At 35.5% G+C, this 20240-nt stretch overlaps 1 protein-coding gene across 1 annotated transcript in view; it reads left to right on the top strand.

Moving 5' to 3' along the window:
* The window catches only part of lama5 (laminin, alpha 5), a 176182-nt gene that overhangs the window by 3139 nt on the left and 152803 nt on the right, over positions 1-20240 (top strand). The window contains 1 exon segment of the mRNA XM_056448715.1: positions 1533-1685. Within this exon segment, the coding sequence (XP_056304690.1) occupies positions 1533-1685 (153 nt within the window).

Below are 20240 nucleotides of genomic sequence, written 5' to 3'. Positions count from 1 at the left end.
TACAAAACCTGTCACTGGGGTCGTACGTTTTTAAAATTTTCATTTTTGCTAACAGGCCTATAAAGGTACATATTAATATCTAAAAAGTACAAATGTGTACCTCACAGTACCTTACAAGTATAAAAGTAAACCTTAAAGGTACAAAAGTCTACCTGTATGGTACAAAACTGTACCTTCTGAAAAAGTACCACCCCGGTGATACATTTTGCCTTTATTTTTGTGAGTGTGGTCAAACAGCTCAAAAAGTGCTATAAAGTTAGCTAGCTAGTAACACTTAAAATGTTTTTATTAAAGTTTAGCCTGTATATCGGTAGCAAAAGTGGTCACTGACAGAATCAAAAATGTAGCCAATAAGGTTTTATCGATTACTGTTAAGTCTGGACAATTTGTTAGAATTCAGTTCATCATATGTCATGAAAATTCAGCTTTTTAGATAACAGATTAATAGCACATGAGATAAAATGGGTACACATATATTTTGGGGTGTTAAATTATTGCACATTGCCAGTAAGTTGTCTCAGCATAAATTTGTAAGGCACCTTACTGCACAGCTTTTTTCTCGTTGTCTCAACTTTTAACCCACTGCACTTGATACTGCACTTGACTCGATTTAAGTCAGCTATTGACTTAAATCGGATGGAAACAACATTGGGGGGAATCTCCTCATCCACGACCAGATAATGTGATGGCAGCCATATTGCGCCAGACTCCACACGCACACCAGCTGATTGGTGGAGAGGAGATGAGAGATAAAGCCAATTATGATATAGGGATGGTTAGGAGGCCATGATGGACAAAGGCCAGAGGGCAAATTTGGCCAGGATGCCGGGGTTAAACCCCTACTCTTTTGTGATTGAAGGACATCCTGGGATTTTAACAACCACAGAGAATCAGGAACTTGGTTTAACATCTCATCCAAATGACGGCGCCCACTGAGCAGTATAGAGTCCCCATCAATATAGTGGGGCGTTAGGACCCACACAGATCGCAAGTTTAGCGCCCCCTGCTGGCCTCGCTAACTCCACTTCAAAATTTGACCTCTTCACAACAGGGAAACCACCAACAATCAAGAACGCATGTTAACATGGTGTCATGTTAATCAAAAAATATCATTATTATGGAAATCAATGAGGCAAAAACAGCCACAAAAATAACAAAAGGGTAGGAGGTTAGACAAGAGTTTATTGTTGAGTTTTTGAAAAATTGCAAATAATGTTCTCAAAATATGTTTCAAAATAAGATTTGTCACCAAAACTCATTACATTTGCTGAAACGCCAAGAAAGTTTTGACCAAATTATGGCTCAAAATCATGAAAACATCCCCAACAGCACATAAGGGTTAATGTAACATTCTTTTTATAAAACAAATTATACTAATGCAGCAAGGTCTTCCTAACTTTACACTCTTTAGTAAATCCTGAAAAAAAATTATGTTACACATGATAACCACCTAATCTGTTTCACACATGAAACTACTTAATCGGTTCTTAAAAAGTAATAAATCTTAAAACTGTGTCTTTCTGTGTCATCAGGGTCAGTACTGTGACATCTGCTCTTCGCAAGACACAAACAGAGCACATCCCATCAGCAACGCCATCGATGGCACCGAACGCTGGTGGCAAAGCCCTCCTCTCTCCCGCAGTGCCAAACACAACCAGGTCAACGTCACCCTGGACCTGGGACAGGTAAGTTACCGGCACATTCCTTACATTTGTTTTACTCCAATCACACCCACATGTACATATCATGTTCAGATTATTCAGCATACAGTAGAGTCATCTGATCCTCGGCTTCAGCAGGCGCTTTTGTGGATTGCACATGAGTGTAGAATTTCAAGGGTGGACCCTAAGTTGAATCTCATCCATTCATACTTGAGTTTACAGTATCTGGAGGTCATTTTTTTATTTCTCTGAACACTTCTTGTCTTGGTCTTGTGTATTGATGAATGTTATTACAGCAGAGAAGCCTGGGGGCATTTACTTTCTATAGACTGCAATGGCAAATAAACATTACTCAGACTCTCCTACACTTAATCTCCTCCTGAAGTCCTCCAGGAATCCCAGTGGCTTCTACATAAGCAGTGAGCGGTACTTCGTATTGCTTCATGCTGCACAAATAGGAGTGGGAGGAAGAGAAGTAGCTTACCATCAACAAAAGTTTCTCATTGACGTCCATTCACTGTCAGTCGCTTCAGACAGAATGGAGATTAGTTTCTCAAAAAGTGATCAGTCTACACTGTAAAAAAATGATGGATTACACACACAATCAGTCTGTGTTGGGCCAACATAAAGGAATTAAGTTATCTTGTATATCAGATTTAGTTGTCACAAAAAAACTCCAGAATTGTTCAACAGCTCATTTTAAATAAGTAGTTTAAACAAACAGCAGAGACTTGTTATGTAATGCTTGGTTCAATGTTTTATTTAATTAATGTTTTAAAATCTGCACACAAATACTCATTTTATTCTCTATTTGATGTTTGTTTATTACATATTATAGTTCTTTCAGCTATCAATGAATATTTTCCCTCAGCTGTATTTGATATTTATTAAATCCATTTTACACACCCAAATTATGAAAAAACATGTATAGAACTTGGGGAAACATCTGTAAGCTTCTATAATATTATATCAAAGTGACCCTGGACCACAAATAAGTGATAAGTGTCAGATGAAATCATCTGAAATGTGAATAAATGAGCTTTGCGTTGATGTAGGGTTTATTCACATAGGACAATATTTGGCTGAGATAAAATCAATTGAAAATCTGGAATTGGAGGGTTAAAAAAAGTCTAAATATGAACGAAAATTACCTTTAAAGGCACAAAATTAAGAGCTTGATTAAGTTTTAGTATATTTACAGTAGAGAGTGTACACCATATCTTCATGAAACATGAGCTTAAGTTAATATTCTAATAATATTTGGCATAAAAAAATAGATAATTTTGACCCATACAATGTATTTTTGACTATTGCCAAAAATATAGTTGTAATTTTGTAGTCCAGAGTCACAAATATGTAAATTTATGTAAATATTAATTTTAATAGTAATTTAATAGTTTATTAATTTTGGTATTTTTTTATTTATGTGAGCAGAAAACGTCAACAAAGTGAAAAGAAAGAGCTGAAATTAGTACAGAAATCAGTAGCCAACAGTAAACAACAGGTTTGTTATAGTGTTTTTATAGTGTTACTGTATATAGTCAGGTGACATGGTGGCTCAGTGGTTAGCACTGTCACCTCACAGCAAGAAGGTTGCTGGTTTGAGTCCCGACTGGACCAGTTGCTGTTTATGTGTGGAATTTGCATGTTCTCCCCGTTCTGGCTTGGGTTTTTCTCCGGGTTCTCCGGTTTCCCCCACAGTCCAAAGACATGCGCTATAGGTGAATTGAATAAGCTAAATTGGTCGTAGTGTATGTGCGTGAATGAGTATGTATGGATATGCAGCTGTAAGGGCATCCGCAGTGTAAAACATATGCTGGATAAGTTGGCTGTTCATTTCACTGTGGCGACCCCTGATGAATAAAGGGACTAGGCCGAAGGTAAATCAATGAATAAATTAATAGTCATTACATAATTATTATTTTTTTTTAATCACAGAGCCCATTGACCAGTCATAATGAAGAATTCTAGAGTGTAATTTATTTTTTATTCATTATCATTTAAAAGGTTTGGTTTGGCAAGATGTGTTACATTTTATTAAACACTTAAATGCAAAGCTTTATTGTATCTAAAATGTATATAAAACTGCAATATTGTAAAAAATTTACATGTAAAGTCCTTTTTTAATACATTATAAGATGCAATTTAACCCTGTGATGGAAGTAGAAGTAACCCTGTTGAAGTTTCAGCATCATCTCCCCAGTCTAGAATGTCACCTAAAATCTTTCCAGTATGTTGATTTGCTGAAGAAAGATTAAAAAGTTTTTTAATAAAATCTGTAGCATGATTGATATGTTAGTGCAGCTCATTTGAACAAGTGTGATTGGTGTCACCTTGAACCTTGATGCACACCAAACAAGTGGGCCAAAAAGATCATGTTTAATTTTAAATTAGATTTTTTATTATTTTTTTAATTTAGATTTTTCCTTTTTTCTTAATATTAGATCTTTTAAATGACACTGTGAATTAGGGCTGGGTCAATAAACGATATATCAAATCACAATAAAATTTATGTCAATACAATGATAAGCTCTGGACATGAAACTAGAAGTGTGTTGATATTAGAGATGTGCCCAATTTTCAGCCACTGAAAATTTATAAGCTGAAAATGTTATGCCATTTAATGGACCCTCTATTTTTTTGTGCCTTCAGTCATTGTTTGGGTAATCTTTTAAATCTGGAAGCATCAACAACTCGAAATATATATCGTTATCATTCAATATGAAAAATAATTATCAAGCTTACATTTTTGCCATATCACCGAGCACTACTGTGAATTCTGGGAAATCATTTTATTTTCTGCTCCAGACCAAATGACCTTAAAGAATTTATATGACTTTTGAAAAGAAGCATACAATAAACATCTGAAGTGGATCATCACATTTCAATAAAGCTGTCCTGAAACTACTGAGCAACACCCATTGTTGTCTTTGGAAAATTTTGAAAAACTTTTTCTAATCCACTTCAGATGTGGACAACTGTGTATATATTATATAATTAGCTTGGTTTTATAACTGTATATGTGTAATGCACTGTCTAGTACTGGTCTCATTCAGCTCAACATGGCTGTAGTATGTGACAGACTAAGCCCTGTACAACCTACTTTGCTTTCTCTGGTTCTCCCTCCCCCTCTCTCAGTCTGAATGGAAACAGAGCAGTGACTGGCTTTGTATTGTACTCAGTTCTTTTATGTGGCTGGTATTTTTGTCAGGACCACTTAAACCAGCTTGTAAAAACGCAATACCTAAAACTAATACAAGCAATACTAGAAAATGAAGGCAATGTTTGTTTTTCTAGGACACATTGTTATTCTTTAGATGAAGATGTTTTGTCAGTCGTTTTGTTAATCATTTTGTTTTAATTGCTTTGTTAATCTTTTTGTTTTGTTAATCATTTTGTTTTGTTAATTGTTTTTTTTTGTTAATCGTTCAGTTTTGTTTTGTTCATCATTTTGTTTTGTTAATCTTTTTTTTGTTAATCGTTTTGTTTTGTTTTGTTAATCATTTTGTTTTGATTTGTTTTGTAAATCATTTTGTTTTGTTTTGTTTTGTGAATCGTTTAGTTTTGTTTTGTTAATCATTTTGTTTTGTTAATTGTTTTGTTTTGTTAATCGTTCAGTTTTGTTTTGTTTATCATTTTGTTTTGTTTTGTTTTGTTAATCATTTTGTTTTGATTTGTTTTGTAAATCATTTTGTTTTGTTTTGTTTTGTTTTGTTAATCATTTTGTTTTGATTTGTTTTGTAAATCATTTTGTTTTGTTTTGTTTTGTTAATCATTTTGTTTTGATTTGTTTTGTAAATCATTTTGTTTTGTTTTGTTTTGTTAATCATTTTGTTTTGATTTGTTAATCGTTTTGTTTTGTTTGTTAATCATTTTGTTTTGTTAATTGTTTTATTGTTAATTGTTTTGTTTAGGTTTGTTAATTGTTTTGTTTTGTTAATCTTTTAGTTTTGTTTTGTTAATAGTTTTTTTTGTTAATCGTTTTGTTTAGATTTGTTAATTGTTTTTTTATTGTTTTGTTAATTATTTTGTTTTGTTTTGCTAATCATTTTGCTTTGTAAATCATTTTGTTTTGTTTTGTTTTGTTAATCATTTTGTTTTGATTTGTTAATCGTTTTGTTTTGTTAATCATTTTGTTTTGTTAATTGTTTTTTTGTTAATTGTTTTGTTTAGGTTTGTTAATTGTTTTGTTTTGTTAATCTTTTAGTTTTGTTTTGTTAATAGTTTTTTTTGTTAATCGTTTTGTTTCGATTTGTTAATTGTTTTTTTTATTGTTTTGTTAATTATTTTGTTTTGTTTTGCTAATCATTTTGCTTTGTAAATCATTTTGTTTTGTTTTGTAATCGTTTTGTTAAATATTTTTATTTTGTTAAATGTTTTGTTTTGTTTTGTTTTGTTAATCGTTTTGTTTTGTAAATAATTTTTTTTGTTTTGTTAATCGTTTTGTTTTGTTAATCGTTTTGTTTTGTTAGTCGTTTTGTTTTGTTATTCATTATTTTGTTTTGTTATTGGTTTGGTTAATCATTTTGTTTTTAACATATTCAGAGACAATTTTCTTAACCACACCCCTCTTACCATGAGTTTGCTGTCAGGGAATGATGTGCAAAAAGAAAGCCCTGCCCCTGTTAATAAAAGTCTCTGCAACTTCCGGTTCATGCAGACTTTAATCAACTTTAATCACAAGTGTTAAGTTAAATCAGACGTTATGTTAATATCATATCTTTCACATCACATCAGTCCATATGCATTAAGGTGAATTATGCATGTCAATAACAAAAGCAGTGCAGGATGAGCATTGATGATACTCCAAAAACTTGAAGATGGTTTGTTTAAAGACTAAACAGGAGCTCAAATTAGTGACGCAGCTTTAGAGACTTCCTGTAACACAGGTAAGAGGCTCATTCTGACCCCTCAAAGCAGATGAATTAGAATGGAATGTTAGTTACTCAATATGTCTCAACCTGCTTCAGGACACAACGACCCCTCTTTATCACTAGAGTATCTATCAGCAAAGTTCAAGTCTCTCTCCTCTTTCGCACACTTTTATTGGGTCTATTCAATAAGTGCAGACATCTCAGGAGGGCTATGCAGATTTTTATAAATTTTTGTGTGAATTATTGTAAAATTATTAGAATTATTATTGTTTTGTTTTGTTTAAATCCAGAAAACATAAAATATTTATTTCTTCTGACACTATATTTTTGTATAAATTATTTTATAATTCCTCAAACAACAGTGCAAGTGTTAACAGGAACAAGTTGTAGGTTTGGTGTCAATAATTCAATTTATCAAACGCTTTTCTTCCCATCTTATAATCAGTCATTGACTTGGCAGAGTAAATATTATTGCTGGAAAACACATCTTTTGCCCAGATTTGTTGCTCTAGTTTGCTCTCTGTACAAGTCAGTGCTGGCTGGCAAACTGATTTTACAGAAAGTCACTTAGTGTATGAACTGAAAGAAACAAACTGTTGTTAAGCCAAACCTGAGTCATTACAGTCTTCTGTAAATGAGAAAGCTGTCTGCTTTTTTCTGTAAATTTTACCTATAAAAAATCTTTTCCAGGGCAGGATTTGCAGAAAATTGTGGTTGGAGGCTGAGTGTCAATATAATGAAGAAAAAAGCAAAAACTCTCTAAAAACACTTACCGCAACTTGAAGCTAAAAACACCATCTAACCACTTCTAGATTAATGGCCACTTTTATTGTAACTTCATTCACGTGTCTGATCCTTCAGGGCACAGCAGTTTAAAATCACTGAGAGTTTAACATTAGACTAAGAGAAACTTTGTGTTACTGCTAATAGCACATACAGTGATGGTCAGAATTATTAGCCCACCTGTTAAATGTTTATTATTTGATAGTTTTTCCCACATTTCTGTTTAGTTTTTTCAACACATTCTAAACATAATAGTCTTAATAAGTAATTTCTAATAACTGATTTCTTTTTAATCTTTGCCATGATGACTACACATAATATTTTACTAGATACTAGTATTCATCTTGAATGCAAGTTAAAGGCTTAAGGCTTAAGGGTAATTAGGCAAGTCATTGTATAACAGTGGTTTGTTCTGTAGACAATGGAAAAAAATTGGTGATGAATAATTTTGACTTTAAAATGTTTTTTAAAAAATTCAGCTTTTATTCTAGCCGAAATAAAACAAATAAGACTTTCTCCAAAAGAAATAATATTATCAGAAATACTGTGAAAGATACCTTGCTCTGTTAAACATAATTTGGGAAATATTTGAAGAAGAATAAATAATTCACAGGAGGGCTAGTAATTTAGACTTCAACTGTATCTGGTTGGTAAATAACCACTAGTATATTTATCTAAGCTTAAAACTAGATGATTCATTACTTAAGCTCTTTTCTGAGGCATTCAGTCATCAGCCTGTAATCATACGTGTTGTAGAAGATCATGAATGGATCCAGTCCTATCAGGAAACTGGTCTAAATTATAGCTCACGCTGCATCAAAACAATAATCAAGTCTGTCAGGAAGACTTTCATCACTCTTTTAAAAGCACAGGGTTGTTTGTGTCTTATTTCTCCCTCTCAAACCTACAATACTAACACTTTAAAGTATATTGTTTTCAAGACCATTGAAATCCCAATTTGAAATACCTAAAAATACCCTTCTTCAAGCCTTAGAGAATTTTCTGTGCCCTTTTCTGGGGCTCTTTGTGAAACAATAGTTAAAAATAGATGATGTTTAATCCAGAACTCTGTGTTTGAGTGTATTGTGGGGGGGTTTAAGGGGACTCAATGGGGGCTAAAGTGCCTCATTGTATGCCATGCGCGGAGATGGGCATGATGCCAGTCATAAGTGAACTAATGCTTTCCTGTAATTGAGTAAGTACTGTGTTTATCCAATGTTAATGGAGTACTACATTAGTATTATTGATTGCTAACAAATTTTTTGATCTCTAAAGCAGTTTTGTTTCTTGTTGGCATCGGTTTTCCTGTCTTTATACAGATATCATGTGATTACTAGCTTAAAAGCACAGGTCTGGAATGAGGGTAGGAAAATTATTTGATTAGCTTCAGTCGATTTATTACACACACTGACACTAGTTTTCCTCTGACGGTGTGTTATGCTTCGGGTACAAGATCTACCATGTCAAAGTATGTGTGTTTTCCATAGTCTCAGGTATGGGACGTCCCAGTGTGTGTGGCCTGCATACCTTTGCAAACAAAGATCTCATTGTGTAGTTCGCAGCATCTTCCCTTGCCTTTGCCTCACTTTTTTTCTCTTTACTAAAAAAGATGACACGTTGTATCTGTCAGATCTGTTGATCTGTACTCAGAACGAGCTGATAGGTTTAATAAATGTCTGTTTTGAGATACTCTTTCACTGATAACAGGGCTGAACAATATTTTGGTGTTCTGAAAGTTTGGTGTTGTGTCTACCTTATTTATTGCAATAACTCACTAGCTTTTTATTGTGAGATCAGTGACAATTGTGGCTGGGTAAGTAAAAATTTGAATCATTGGCTCTCTACTAGGCCGTAGAAAATCGAAGTACTGAAAATTGAAAATAACTGGCTTAATTAAAAGTACAGTTACTTGCCAAAAATATTGTAGATTAAAATTATCTGTTCTAAATATTACTTGAAGTACAAGATATAATTAAGATGTAGCCCTTCTAAAAGTACTCAAGAGTAGTGAGCAGTATTACCATGTGAAAATTATTCTACCTTATACCCTGCAAATAAAAACTGTTGCTTACATCAGTGCCATTGTCTTTTAAGGATGTTTCTAAGCATAAGCAAAGTCCCTTTAAGGCAAGTAATTATTTACTTGGTGGCCATCTTTGAAACGCCTCTCTGTCAGTATGCTCAGGCATTCTGTCTGCATGAGGGAACATCAACTTTTCCAAAACTGTTTGCCAAGCTTACAATTACATTACATATTTGGCCAAACTATGCACACTTGAAAGATACGAGATCACGACACCAACCTTATTTATGGCTGTGTTGTAGATTATCGTCCTTAGAATAATGATTGTCTAATCGCGCTGGTCTTCTGAAGTAATCCACACTTTGGTCTTGATGGTGAATCTCCTCCAGAACTGATAAGCGATCTATAGCGATCAGTGATTGGCTCATGTACTAGTAGGCGGGGCTTCATTCACCATATTGACCATTACAGTTTTCGCCATTTAAAACTATACGAGTCAAATGCCTTGTGTATTCTGTAGTCTTTGGTATAAGTTAAATTATTTGCCATTCGTGGACTATAAAGGTAAAAAGTGAGATTAACATGAGAACACATTACATTAATATATGCCCCTTTAATAAGATGACAGAAAGCAGGTTGATGCGTGCACATGCGGAATGAATTTTATGTAATCTAATGGGCAAAAATCTAGCTGTGATGATATGTTAATGCTTCTTATGCTTTTCGCAGCAGTTGCAGCACTGCAAACCTTGTCCAGCACTAATAGAATACATGCAATTTGTGCTTGTGTGTGAAAACATAACATTCTGTGTGGTGCGTTAAGTTATTATTAACTACATATTTTTAAAAAATTAAATGAATCGGCACACTTCGACTTAAGATTTCCAAGAAGAAGCAAAATCGTTACACACAATGACAGAGAAACTGTCACTAATGAGAGGATGTTGACTTTTTGTTGATGGGAAATAAAAGCATCAGTGTTCAGTGAAAATCTTAAAGGCATGTGCTCGATGACGCCAAACACAATAGAAAATGTAAAAATAATCAGCACATTTCCACTTCAGCTCTCGAAAGACAATTTAATTGGACAACATTTCGACCTACAAGGTTTCATCAGGTCATACAGGAAATACAAGAGAACCCTAGATATAGGCTGCATCATACTTCCATATAGTTTATAGTATACTAAAAACAGTAAGTGAGGCGAGTAGTATGTACGAATTCTTAGAATTTGAAAAACAGTATGCGAGAAATACCCGGATGACTTACTATTTCCGGCGAGATTCTGAAGTGCACATCCGAAGCGCGTGACGCTATCCCAGGATGCCCCGTGTGAGAATTTATGAATGGGAGTGAAGGGACGCAACTGACGCGAGTAGGTCACGTGATAATGACCAAATGGCGAAGTAGTATCTGAGTTCCATTTATACTACTCACATTCATATTGTATAGAATGTACTTTTCTAATGGTTGAGTAGTAAATTTAAATTCAAATGCAGTACCTACTGAGTAGTAGGTGATTTCGGACGCAGCCATAGTCAAACTCTAGACATCACACCTGCAAACAGTGATCACCCCAATTAACCAATGAATAGTGTGTGACCTGATGGAGACCTTGTAGGTCCAAACATTGTTCAATTAAATTTTTTTTTTTGAGAGTTAAAATGGCAATGTGCCGATTATTTTTATATTTTCTATTGTGTTTGGCTTGATCGAGCACCTGCCTGTCGAGATGTGCACACACTGATGTTTTTATTTCCTGATTTAAGTTGACATAAAGTTGACAGTTTGTGTCTTTTTGAAGGCTTTTAATGGCACACTGTACATGTTCACTGCATTTATAAAGCATCCGTGTATTGAGGTCGGTCTGATTTGAATGGATGGAAATCATCTACTTACGCAATCTCAATAGACAAGAAAAAATAAACATAAATAGTGACCGCAGGTTCATGAAGAATAACACAGTAAAACTACCAACACAGCACTAAAGATTTACTCAAGTAAATGTAAACATTTTTAAAGCTACTTTAGTAAAGTACAATTCATGAGAAAAATCTACTCAATTACAGGTATTTAAGTAGTTTTCATTCGTTAGTTTACATCACAGTAAGTCATGCATCACTTATTTTTTTACTTCATCTTTAGGTCTCTCCCCTTTTCTGTTCAAACTGAACAGGAGAACTCAAGAAGGCTTGAGATCCACGAGAGTGTCTTATGCCTGAGTGTGTACCATCCATTCCTGCTTGAGACTGCTGTTAATGGGGTAATTCAGTAACAGCAGGGATCTGAACTGCTGGCCTAAATTCTTCAGAGCCCTCTACCTCAACTTTGGCCATCGATCACGACAGAGGTTTTGTCTGCGGCTTTTCTGTAGCCTCTTTCCCCCAGCATCCCTGTTGGCAGCGGCCCCATTTAAATCCCAGATGCATATATCTTCACTGACACCAAACACACTGCTGACCTCTGCTCACCTCCTATTATTTATTATAGAGGCCGTATTATATGCTTTTTCAGAATTGTATTTTTTGCCAGATGTCCACTTGTGATATTTGCAAAGGATTCTGGTGCCAAAAACAATATAACACAAACACAAGTAACTGTATTGTATGGGAACAGGGGACCCACACTTTTGCTGAACCACAAAATTAAAGAAGCTGTACTTTAGGGTGCTTTCACATCTGTGGTTCGGTTCATTTGGTCCAGACCAAGGGCAACAAATGATACATTGTAACATTTTCCTGACGTTTTTTGTGTCCTTTTCACATCACACTGATTGCTTTGGTCTGAACCAGTTGAAAAGAACCAAAATGCAGCAAAGTCATGTGACAAAATCCACATCACTCATTGCCCAGATGTTATTGAATGTATTTCCTGAACTGTTTTTAGATTGAAATGCTATGGAACTCCCGCACGTAAACAAACTGGCAGACACAAAATGTCGCTTTTGACTATGGAGTGACGACTGCGCTGGCTGATCGTATCCCTGGTCATAGTATACTCTATAGTTTGTATACATCACTTTAGATAAACTATACATTTCGAGAGTGTAGCACGGCTGTGACTGGAAAACAATGTTTTAATACATTGCACAGGGGCGTAGCAACCGGGCGGATGGGGAGATCCGTCACCCTCACTTTTAGAGACAGACCATTTAGAAACATGTGATTAATAATTATATGAACATATGATCTCATACAGCTGTCCCTCCCACTTTTAAAATGTCTGCTGCGCCCCTGGCATTGCAAAAGGTAAAGGCAAATGGCGCATCGCAAGTCACTTCAAGAGGAGGGGACATTGTGATCTTCCGGAAATATTACCAACGATCCATCATGTACTGTTTTTCCCTCTCTCTCTCTCTATCTATTTAAAATTGTTGATAAAGCACTGTCAACAAATATTTTTCCTCCACATCCAATGATGCACAGCACATCGGACTACGGCAGCTGAATTAAATAACAATATATATAACAGTAAATAACAATATAAATATATATATATATATATATATATATATATATATATATATATATATATATATATATATATATATATATATATATATATATATATATATATATATATATATATATATATATAGTTGAAGTCAGAATAATTAGCCCCCTGATTAATTTTTTACCAATTTTTGTTTAACGGAGGGATTTCTTCAACACATTTCTAAACATAATAGTTTTAATAACTCATTTCTATTAACTGATTTATTTTATCTTCACCATGATGACTGTAAATAATATTTTACTAGATATTTTTCAAGACACTTCTATTCAGCTAAAAGTGACATTTAACATTTAAAGGCTTAACTAGGTTAATTAGGTTAACTAGGCAGGTTAGGGTAATTAGGCAAGTCATTGTATAACGATAATTTGTTCTGTAGACTATCGAAAAAACAGCTTTTTTTTAGTCAATAAACCTTCTCCTAAGAAAAAATATTATAGGAAATACTGTGAAACTTTCCTTGCTCTGTCAAACATCATTTGGAAAATATTTGAAAAAGAAAAACAAATCAAAGGGGGCTAATAATTCTGACATTTATTTATTTATTTTATTATATATATATATATATATATATATATATATATATATATATATATATATATATATATATATATTTTTTTTTTTTTTTTTTTTTTTTAATCTGTTCTCTTTTCTTAGCTGGCAGGTTTAAACAGATCGTCTGAAAATTTGTGCATCTCCCTGTGTGGATTTAGAGCCTGTTTTCACTTAATTTCTTCTCTATGTAAAAGTTTTCTGTAAAGTAGAAAAACAAGATTAGACACTTCCAGGTTAACTGTTGTTTATGTAGTTTTAGGCCTAATCTCCTCTGCATTTGGAGGTGAGCATGTGTGCAAGCATGTGTGTGCAGAGTCTTATGAAATTTAGCTTTCATTTTACCACCTATTTGCAGATCCTTCATCATACACTGTAAAAAATGCTGGGTTCCACACAATTGATATGGGTTGTGATAATAGGAAAAAATCAGTTTTTACAAATGTAAGTGGATTAAACATGAAACATGAAAGTTGTCCCGTAAAAAACTCAAGAATTGTGTTGTTTCAGCTCATTTTAAAAAAGTGACAGCAAACAGCAAACATCATTTTTTTTTCAGTGTAGATGAAGTCATTTTTGACTAAGATCATTATTAATCCAGTAAGTCTTTCCTATTTAAAATCTCCTCTTCTTGAGACGGATGTTGTTTGCGAAGACTGTAGACGTGTAGGAGCTTCCATGCTGTACGAATCAGCAGACTCCATTATACATTCCTGTTCTGAAAATAATTGACCAATGGGAGTTTCTTATTGACATGTTCAGGTCATTTCTTTAGCTCGGTTCACTTTCTTCAATCATGCGTTGCAATTTCACGCACAGTGTATCTACAGGGTCACTACGGTCCACAGCTTTCATCTCACACTGTACACACCAACAAGTAGCTCTGATTTTTCTTTTTTCCGCTTTTCTATCTCTTCACTTCTTGATTTAAGTCTTTAACAGGCTGGTCTTATCTCCTTTATTGACTGTTAGCATCACAGAGTAGTTCAGAGTTTCCTCCACTCCCCTCTCAAATATTAGCAGAGCTTTTCAAAAGCTTTTTTTTTTTGAGACAATGAAGGAGAAGAGAGAGGATAAGGAGTAGATCCGTCATCTTTATAATGAAGCTATGAACTTTGAGGAGTTCAAAAAGAGGATGTGGTGAAATAAGTGAAGTTAGCATTGTCAGGAATAATGAAAACAGTGATAAGACTCGATGAGGTCAATTGATAATTCTGCTCACTTTCATGTAGTTTAAATTGTAAGTTTGGTGAGGAAAAGCTTTAGCCCTGTTTGTACATGGTGTTGATGGTGATCCGATCAAAAGTGGACAAAGCAGACATATCACTGTTCACATGTGGCGTTTAAATGTCAATTTTATGAGAAGAGAAGTGGATAATAGTGGACAAAATCCACTATTATCCACTTCTCTTCTCATAAAATTGACATTTTATGATCTTTTAACATAATGCCACAATGATGACCAATTTTCATAATTTACAAAAAACAAAAACTATTATAAAAATGTACCAGATCAGATAAACACACTTTATGAACATACATACTCCTTTTGACTATTGAAACTATAGCTAATTGATTCATTTTATTTCCAGTCAACTCATATTAGGCTTATGCACTTTATTCTGTATGCTTTTGTTTGTTTATTTCTTTTTTAGAAAGTTTATCAAATATTTTGAGAACATCAAAGATAATTAAATTGTGTGAAAAAATACTATTATGCAAAGGATTGGGAATTGATCAGGCAAGCATCCAACACAGGCATCATTTAAAAGTCTCAAGGCTTAAACTCGCATTCCTGACTACAGTAAAATGATTAAAAGTACATTAAAGATTTTACACATGGAGTTAAACATTCACAAAGCTGTATCTTAAGCAAAACACTATCATGGTGCTGCATGAGAGCTGCTGTTTGAAGATAATAAAGCATCTATAATTCAAAAATTAGTTTTGTACTTAAATACATAGGCTTATTTAATTTTTCAATAGAAAATGATTAAACGTTGCAGGACTGATGAGAGATCATTCTCATTCTTTATACATTTTTTGTCTGTAATACAAAACCTAAGATTATCAACAGCAAAGTTTAACGGAGACCTATTATGCCCCTTTTTACAGGATGTAAAATAGTATGTGAAGTTTCAGCTCAAAATACTACACAAATAATGAAATACAACTTTAAACCTGCCACTTTTAGGCTTTGATGCTAATTGTGCCATTTTGGTGACTGTTGCTTTAAATTCAAATGAGATTGTGCTCTTTTCAAAAGAGGGCGGAGCTACAAATGCCTATGTGTCAGCATAGTTGCAGATTCAGTCATTCAAGGTCACCAGCGACCTTCTTGCTGTGAGACGATTGTTCTACCATAGTGGCAGATTCAAAAGCAAAACTAACTTCCTATGCTAATGAGGGAGAGTTCATCAATAATCTGTGGGATTTTCCCTCTCTGATAACACAAATAAAGGGAGAACGTCAATCAAAGTGTTTTTGCAGAATGTTTTTATGAAGTGTGATTATAAAAAATAAAATTAATACATTTTACTGTTAGAAGCTGGTTATGTCCACAGGCTGTTGCCACACAACTGTGTTTAAACCACTTATAAAAGTGATTTTTGCACAATAGGTCCCCTTTAAATCAGCCTCTCCGGGTTTACATTTATGAATGAGCTAGGCGGACTGTTGAACACATTACGCCACGTGTGCATTTACACTATTAAGGCTGATTAATACTTTTGCCTAAGTCTGCAGTACGAGGCTTCACTGACTGCGCACGCACTGCTGAGAGCTTGTACTATTACTTATAACAACAGGGGGCGACTCGGAGTAACTGTTATATAGGAGCATGCACTAATGATGCTCCTATTGCCTGTCGCACAAGAAAGTCACTCTTTATTTGCATAAAATAAAGGATTCTCAACTTTGTCGCATCATTGGACACGCCCACTTGGTCGCTAACAGTCGCTGTTGCATGTGTTGACGGAGGTCGCCGGAAGTTGCTCACTCTCTGTTGAAATGTACGGTTCTTTGTTGCTTTACCGCTTGTAGTGTGAATGAGGTTTTAGGCTACATTTTATATATCCAAGCTCACTGCGTGCTTAATGCAAAACCTTTTATACAATAAAAAGAAAATAATAATTTACCTAAAAGATTTTGGACAACCTGTGCACAAAATATATGCATTGTTTTCCCTCAAAGCTTCAAAGGAAATCTAATGGCCCTTTTCCATTGAGTGATCCGGTACGGTTCCGTACCACTTTTTTGGCACCCTTTGCAAAGGGTACCAAGGGTACCAAAAGGCGGAGCTAGACGCGCAGCTAAACGCACAAAGTTACCGCCATGTTTCAAATACACAGCCGAGACATTACACTGTAATAATATATACATATAATAACAAGCCATGTTCGACCTGAGCTCAAACAAACCTTGTCGTTGTTTTGATGAACAGCCACAAATCCAAGAATGATCTGCGGTGCCTTGTTGTTGTTTTTCGAGCTCGTCTAAAAGTGTGAGTGGTTTCACTTTGTCCAGAGAGCTCGCGATCTTTTATAATCTCATATTAATAACGTGCTCGTGATCATTGAAGCGCTTTGATATCCGATCCTGGCAGAAAGGAACAAACGCGACAGTGAAGAGCGAAAAAACAAAGGAGAAGCCGGAAAAAAACAGCAGCAAATGATGCGTCTGAAACCTAAAACATGAACAAACTGCCTTGTTTAACTATTATCATCACTTTTTGGACTATTATGAACTCGGAATGACGGAATTTCTTTTTAACAAGAGGTTACACGTGCAGCTGAAGATTAAAGACACATATGAGAGGTTTGGACTGACTGTAGGCTGTATTTCGTGTTGTTTTTGAACCCAAATAAGGACTAAATGTATGCTTTGTGTAGTTTTTTTGTAAGTGGTAACATATTAGGGACTGTAAGGGTGTGTATGTTTTCATATATGTTGCATTTATTTATTTATTTCATATAATCGCAGATGTTACAGTAGACTATTTCGCATTATCATTGATTTGCAGTTATAATCAAATTATGTTCATAGAAAAGTTAGTAATAAACATTTATACAGAAGTATTTATGTGTATAAAGCATCTGTTTTGTGAGAAGTGCTTCTCATATGATATGTGAGCGACCTGTACAGCTTTACTGTAGACATTTCCTTGAGCGAAAATGACGTCGTCTGAAACTTTCTGTCGTACACCAAAACAGTACCATTGATACTCTTTTAGCAGTGGAAACGCAAGCCTGATAAGGGTGACAGTACTGTACCACTCAGTGGAAACGAGCCATAAAGGACTTCACATCAGGAGGTTGTTTTGGATTTCTTTTTTTTTGGATTTTTTTTACGCGTTGCACGTGTAAATTCCCCAGCTCAGCCAGACTCGGCTCCAAGTCATGCATCTTCGGATGCGTAGCCGCGAACAGTTACAAAAAAAAGTTGTGCACTCCGCTAGCTGAAATCATGTCAGGTACACCCAAATCGAACCTTCGCCAACACTGCGAGGATGTCACATTCACCATTCGCACCCTGGAAAACTATAGCAGATGCGTCAAGTAAATAAACCAGGCTTTAGAGCAATTCAGTCAAATGTGTTTTTCAACCACCTCTGTAATTGGTAGAAAGTGGACAGGTTTATAACATTTTACACCTGAGCTCAGCATTGTACTCTTGTTTTTTTATTATTTTATTTTTGTTTTTGGGGGGGAGTTTCACCTATATTTTGACAGGACAGTAGAGAGAATTGACAGCAAAGTGTGGGGAGCAGAGAGAGGGAAGGGATCAGCATAGGACCTCAAGGCAGGAATTGAACCTGGGTCACCACAAACACTGGAGTGCATATGTCAGTGCACTTTCCACTACGCCATAGGCACCGACAGCATTGTACACTTGTGATCAAATTGACGAACACGCATCTTAATACAAGTTTTGAACAAGGGCCAAAGAGATATTTCACTAGTATTGCCGCTGTATTAGCATTATCTACTTGGATCAGATCGACAAAAAACATGTTAATACCATGCAGAAAATAGAGCCAAAAGCTTGCTTGTTGATCTGTTGGACATGAAAGCCATTGAGTCGTGACACATAGGAATGAATGAGAACAATCCCCCCCCCCATGCATCCTTTCATTCACAACAACCTTTTGGCCAGGAGGCAGCCTTCAAGGAAAAGCTGTCAATCCCAAATGAACAATTGACCCCCAAAAACGAGGCGGGAAAATTTGAGATGGTGTTTGGGGGGCTGTCTTGCTGGTTTCCTAACAGAAATGTGGCAGGGTTCAGCAACGCCGCTGATTCCTGTTGAGACGTGTTCCTTCATCCTTTATAGAGAGAGAAAACCCACCTCCAGGTCTTCAAGGGCTCAAACAAAAGGGTGATCCCGCAGGCTTTCAGTGGAAAGATACACGACCCTGCTGTGCGACCTTGCTTATCTGAGACCTGCATGCAAGATAGCTAGCTCTCTTTCACAGGCGACATGTCTACAGATTAAGTTTTAAAACCTTTCACTGCTTTGCACGTCTGCTGATTAGCTATCAGAGGCAAAGCAAAGTTGACTGATTGAACTGGGCAATCAAGGATGAAGGATTAAGTATCTAAAATGTGCCTTAATGTTTTTTGTGTTTGTTTGGATGTTGGGTCCTAGAGATGTAGGTCAAGCTCATGTGAGCACATTAGGAGTGTAGTGAATGTATGTTCTGTAGATTTGACTGCTCACTCTTGTACTGTGAATAAAGGGTGGGTGATGTGAAAGTGGGTATTTTGACGAGGTGAAATCTGTATACTTTACAAGGAAGTTCTCAAATCACAGGCTAATCTTTCTGCTAATCTGTTGAAAAGAGGAGCTAATATCAGCCTGTCTACTTTCTTTACATAATAAATGAAATATCTGGGAGCATCAGGTGGTTTTCTCTAAAGTAGCATAAGGGGCCGATCACACCAAATGCACTTTTTGCGTTGAGAGGCGCATCTTTTGAATGGTTTGCTAACGGTTGAGAACGTTTTGTGTGCTGCCTATACGCTCTGCGTGTCTTGTATTTTAACTGCCTGCTGTTATATGCTGTGTGCTCGCAGTTGAAAAAACATACACTCTGAGCGGAAAAAGCGTGTTACGTCTGTCACCTCTTTTTCATTCTCCAATTAAATAAAAGTAGAGGCGGGGTTCCGTTGAGTTGACAGCAGTGTTTGTGTTGTTAAGATGACTATGGAGCCTTTTAAAGATGGAGTAGAGACTAGTGGTCACTGTTTCAAGTCGCTGATCCAAACGTAGGGTTTATTATGCAGAGAATGGTAAAGAAGCAACAGTCAACACAGGAGCAAACAAATGTATTCGGGCAATCCAGAGTCATGGTCAATAAGCAGGGGAATGGTCAGTAAGGCAGGCAGCAAGCAACGTAAACAAACAAAACAAAACGAAGGTCAAAAACACGGCAAGACAAGGCAAGGAAAATGCGTCGTAATGTTCAGAAAATTATTCAATAAGACTCGGCAATGAGGGTGTCAGAGTAAAGCCGCAGTCACACTGCACTTTTCTCCCAATAGGCTTCCATTCATACGTACGTGAATGCGGCAGACCGGAAACGCAATATAAATAGTTGAACTAATCAGTCTTTGAGCAGCTTCAGCTGTCTGAGTTAGCAATCATCCAGGATTAGGAACCAGTATGTGTGTGTGCAGTGCATGACTGGATCTTGTAGTCCATATAATGGCGGATTTGAAGTTCTATGCGATATTGTGTGTTCTGTACCAGTCTGCACAGGCTGGATCGCTGGTTATCATGACAGCCTCATGTTTTTGCAATGTAAAAGCGTGTTCAGTGTGATCGACCCCTAAT

This window comes from Danio aesculapii, chromosome 23 (assembly GCF_903798145.1).
Source record: "Danio aesculapii chromosome 23, fDanAes4.1, whole genome shotgun sequence".
Taxonomy (NCBI): Eukaryota; Metazoa; Chordata; class Actinopteri; order Cypriniformes; family Danionidae; genus Danio; species Danio aesculapii.
The sequence above is the reverse complement of the archived record's forward strand: the minus strand, read 5'-3'. Positions and strand labels throughout refer to the sequence as shown.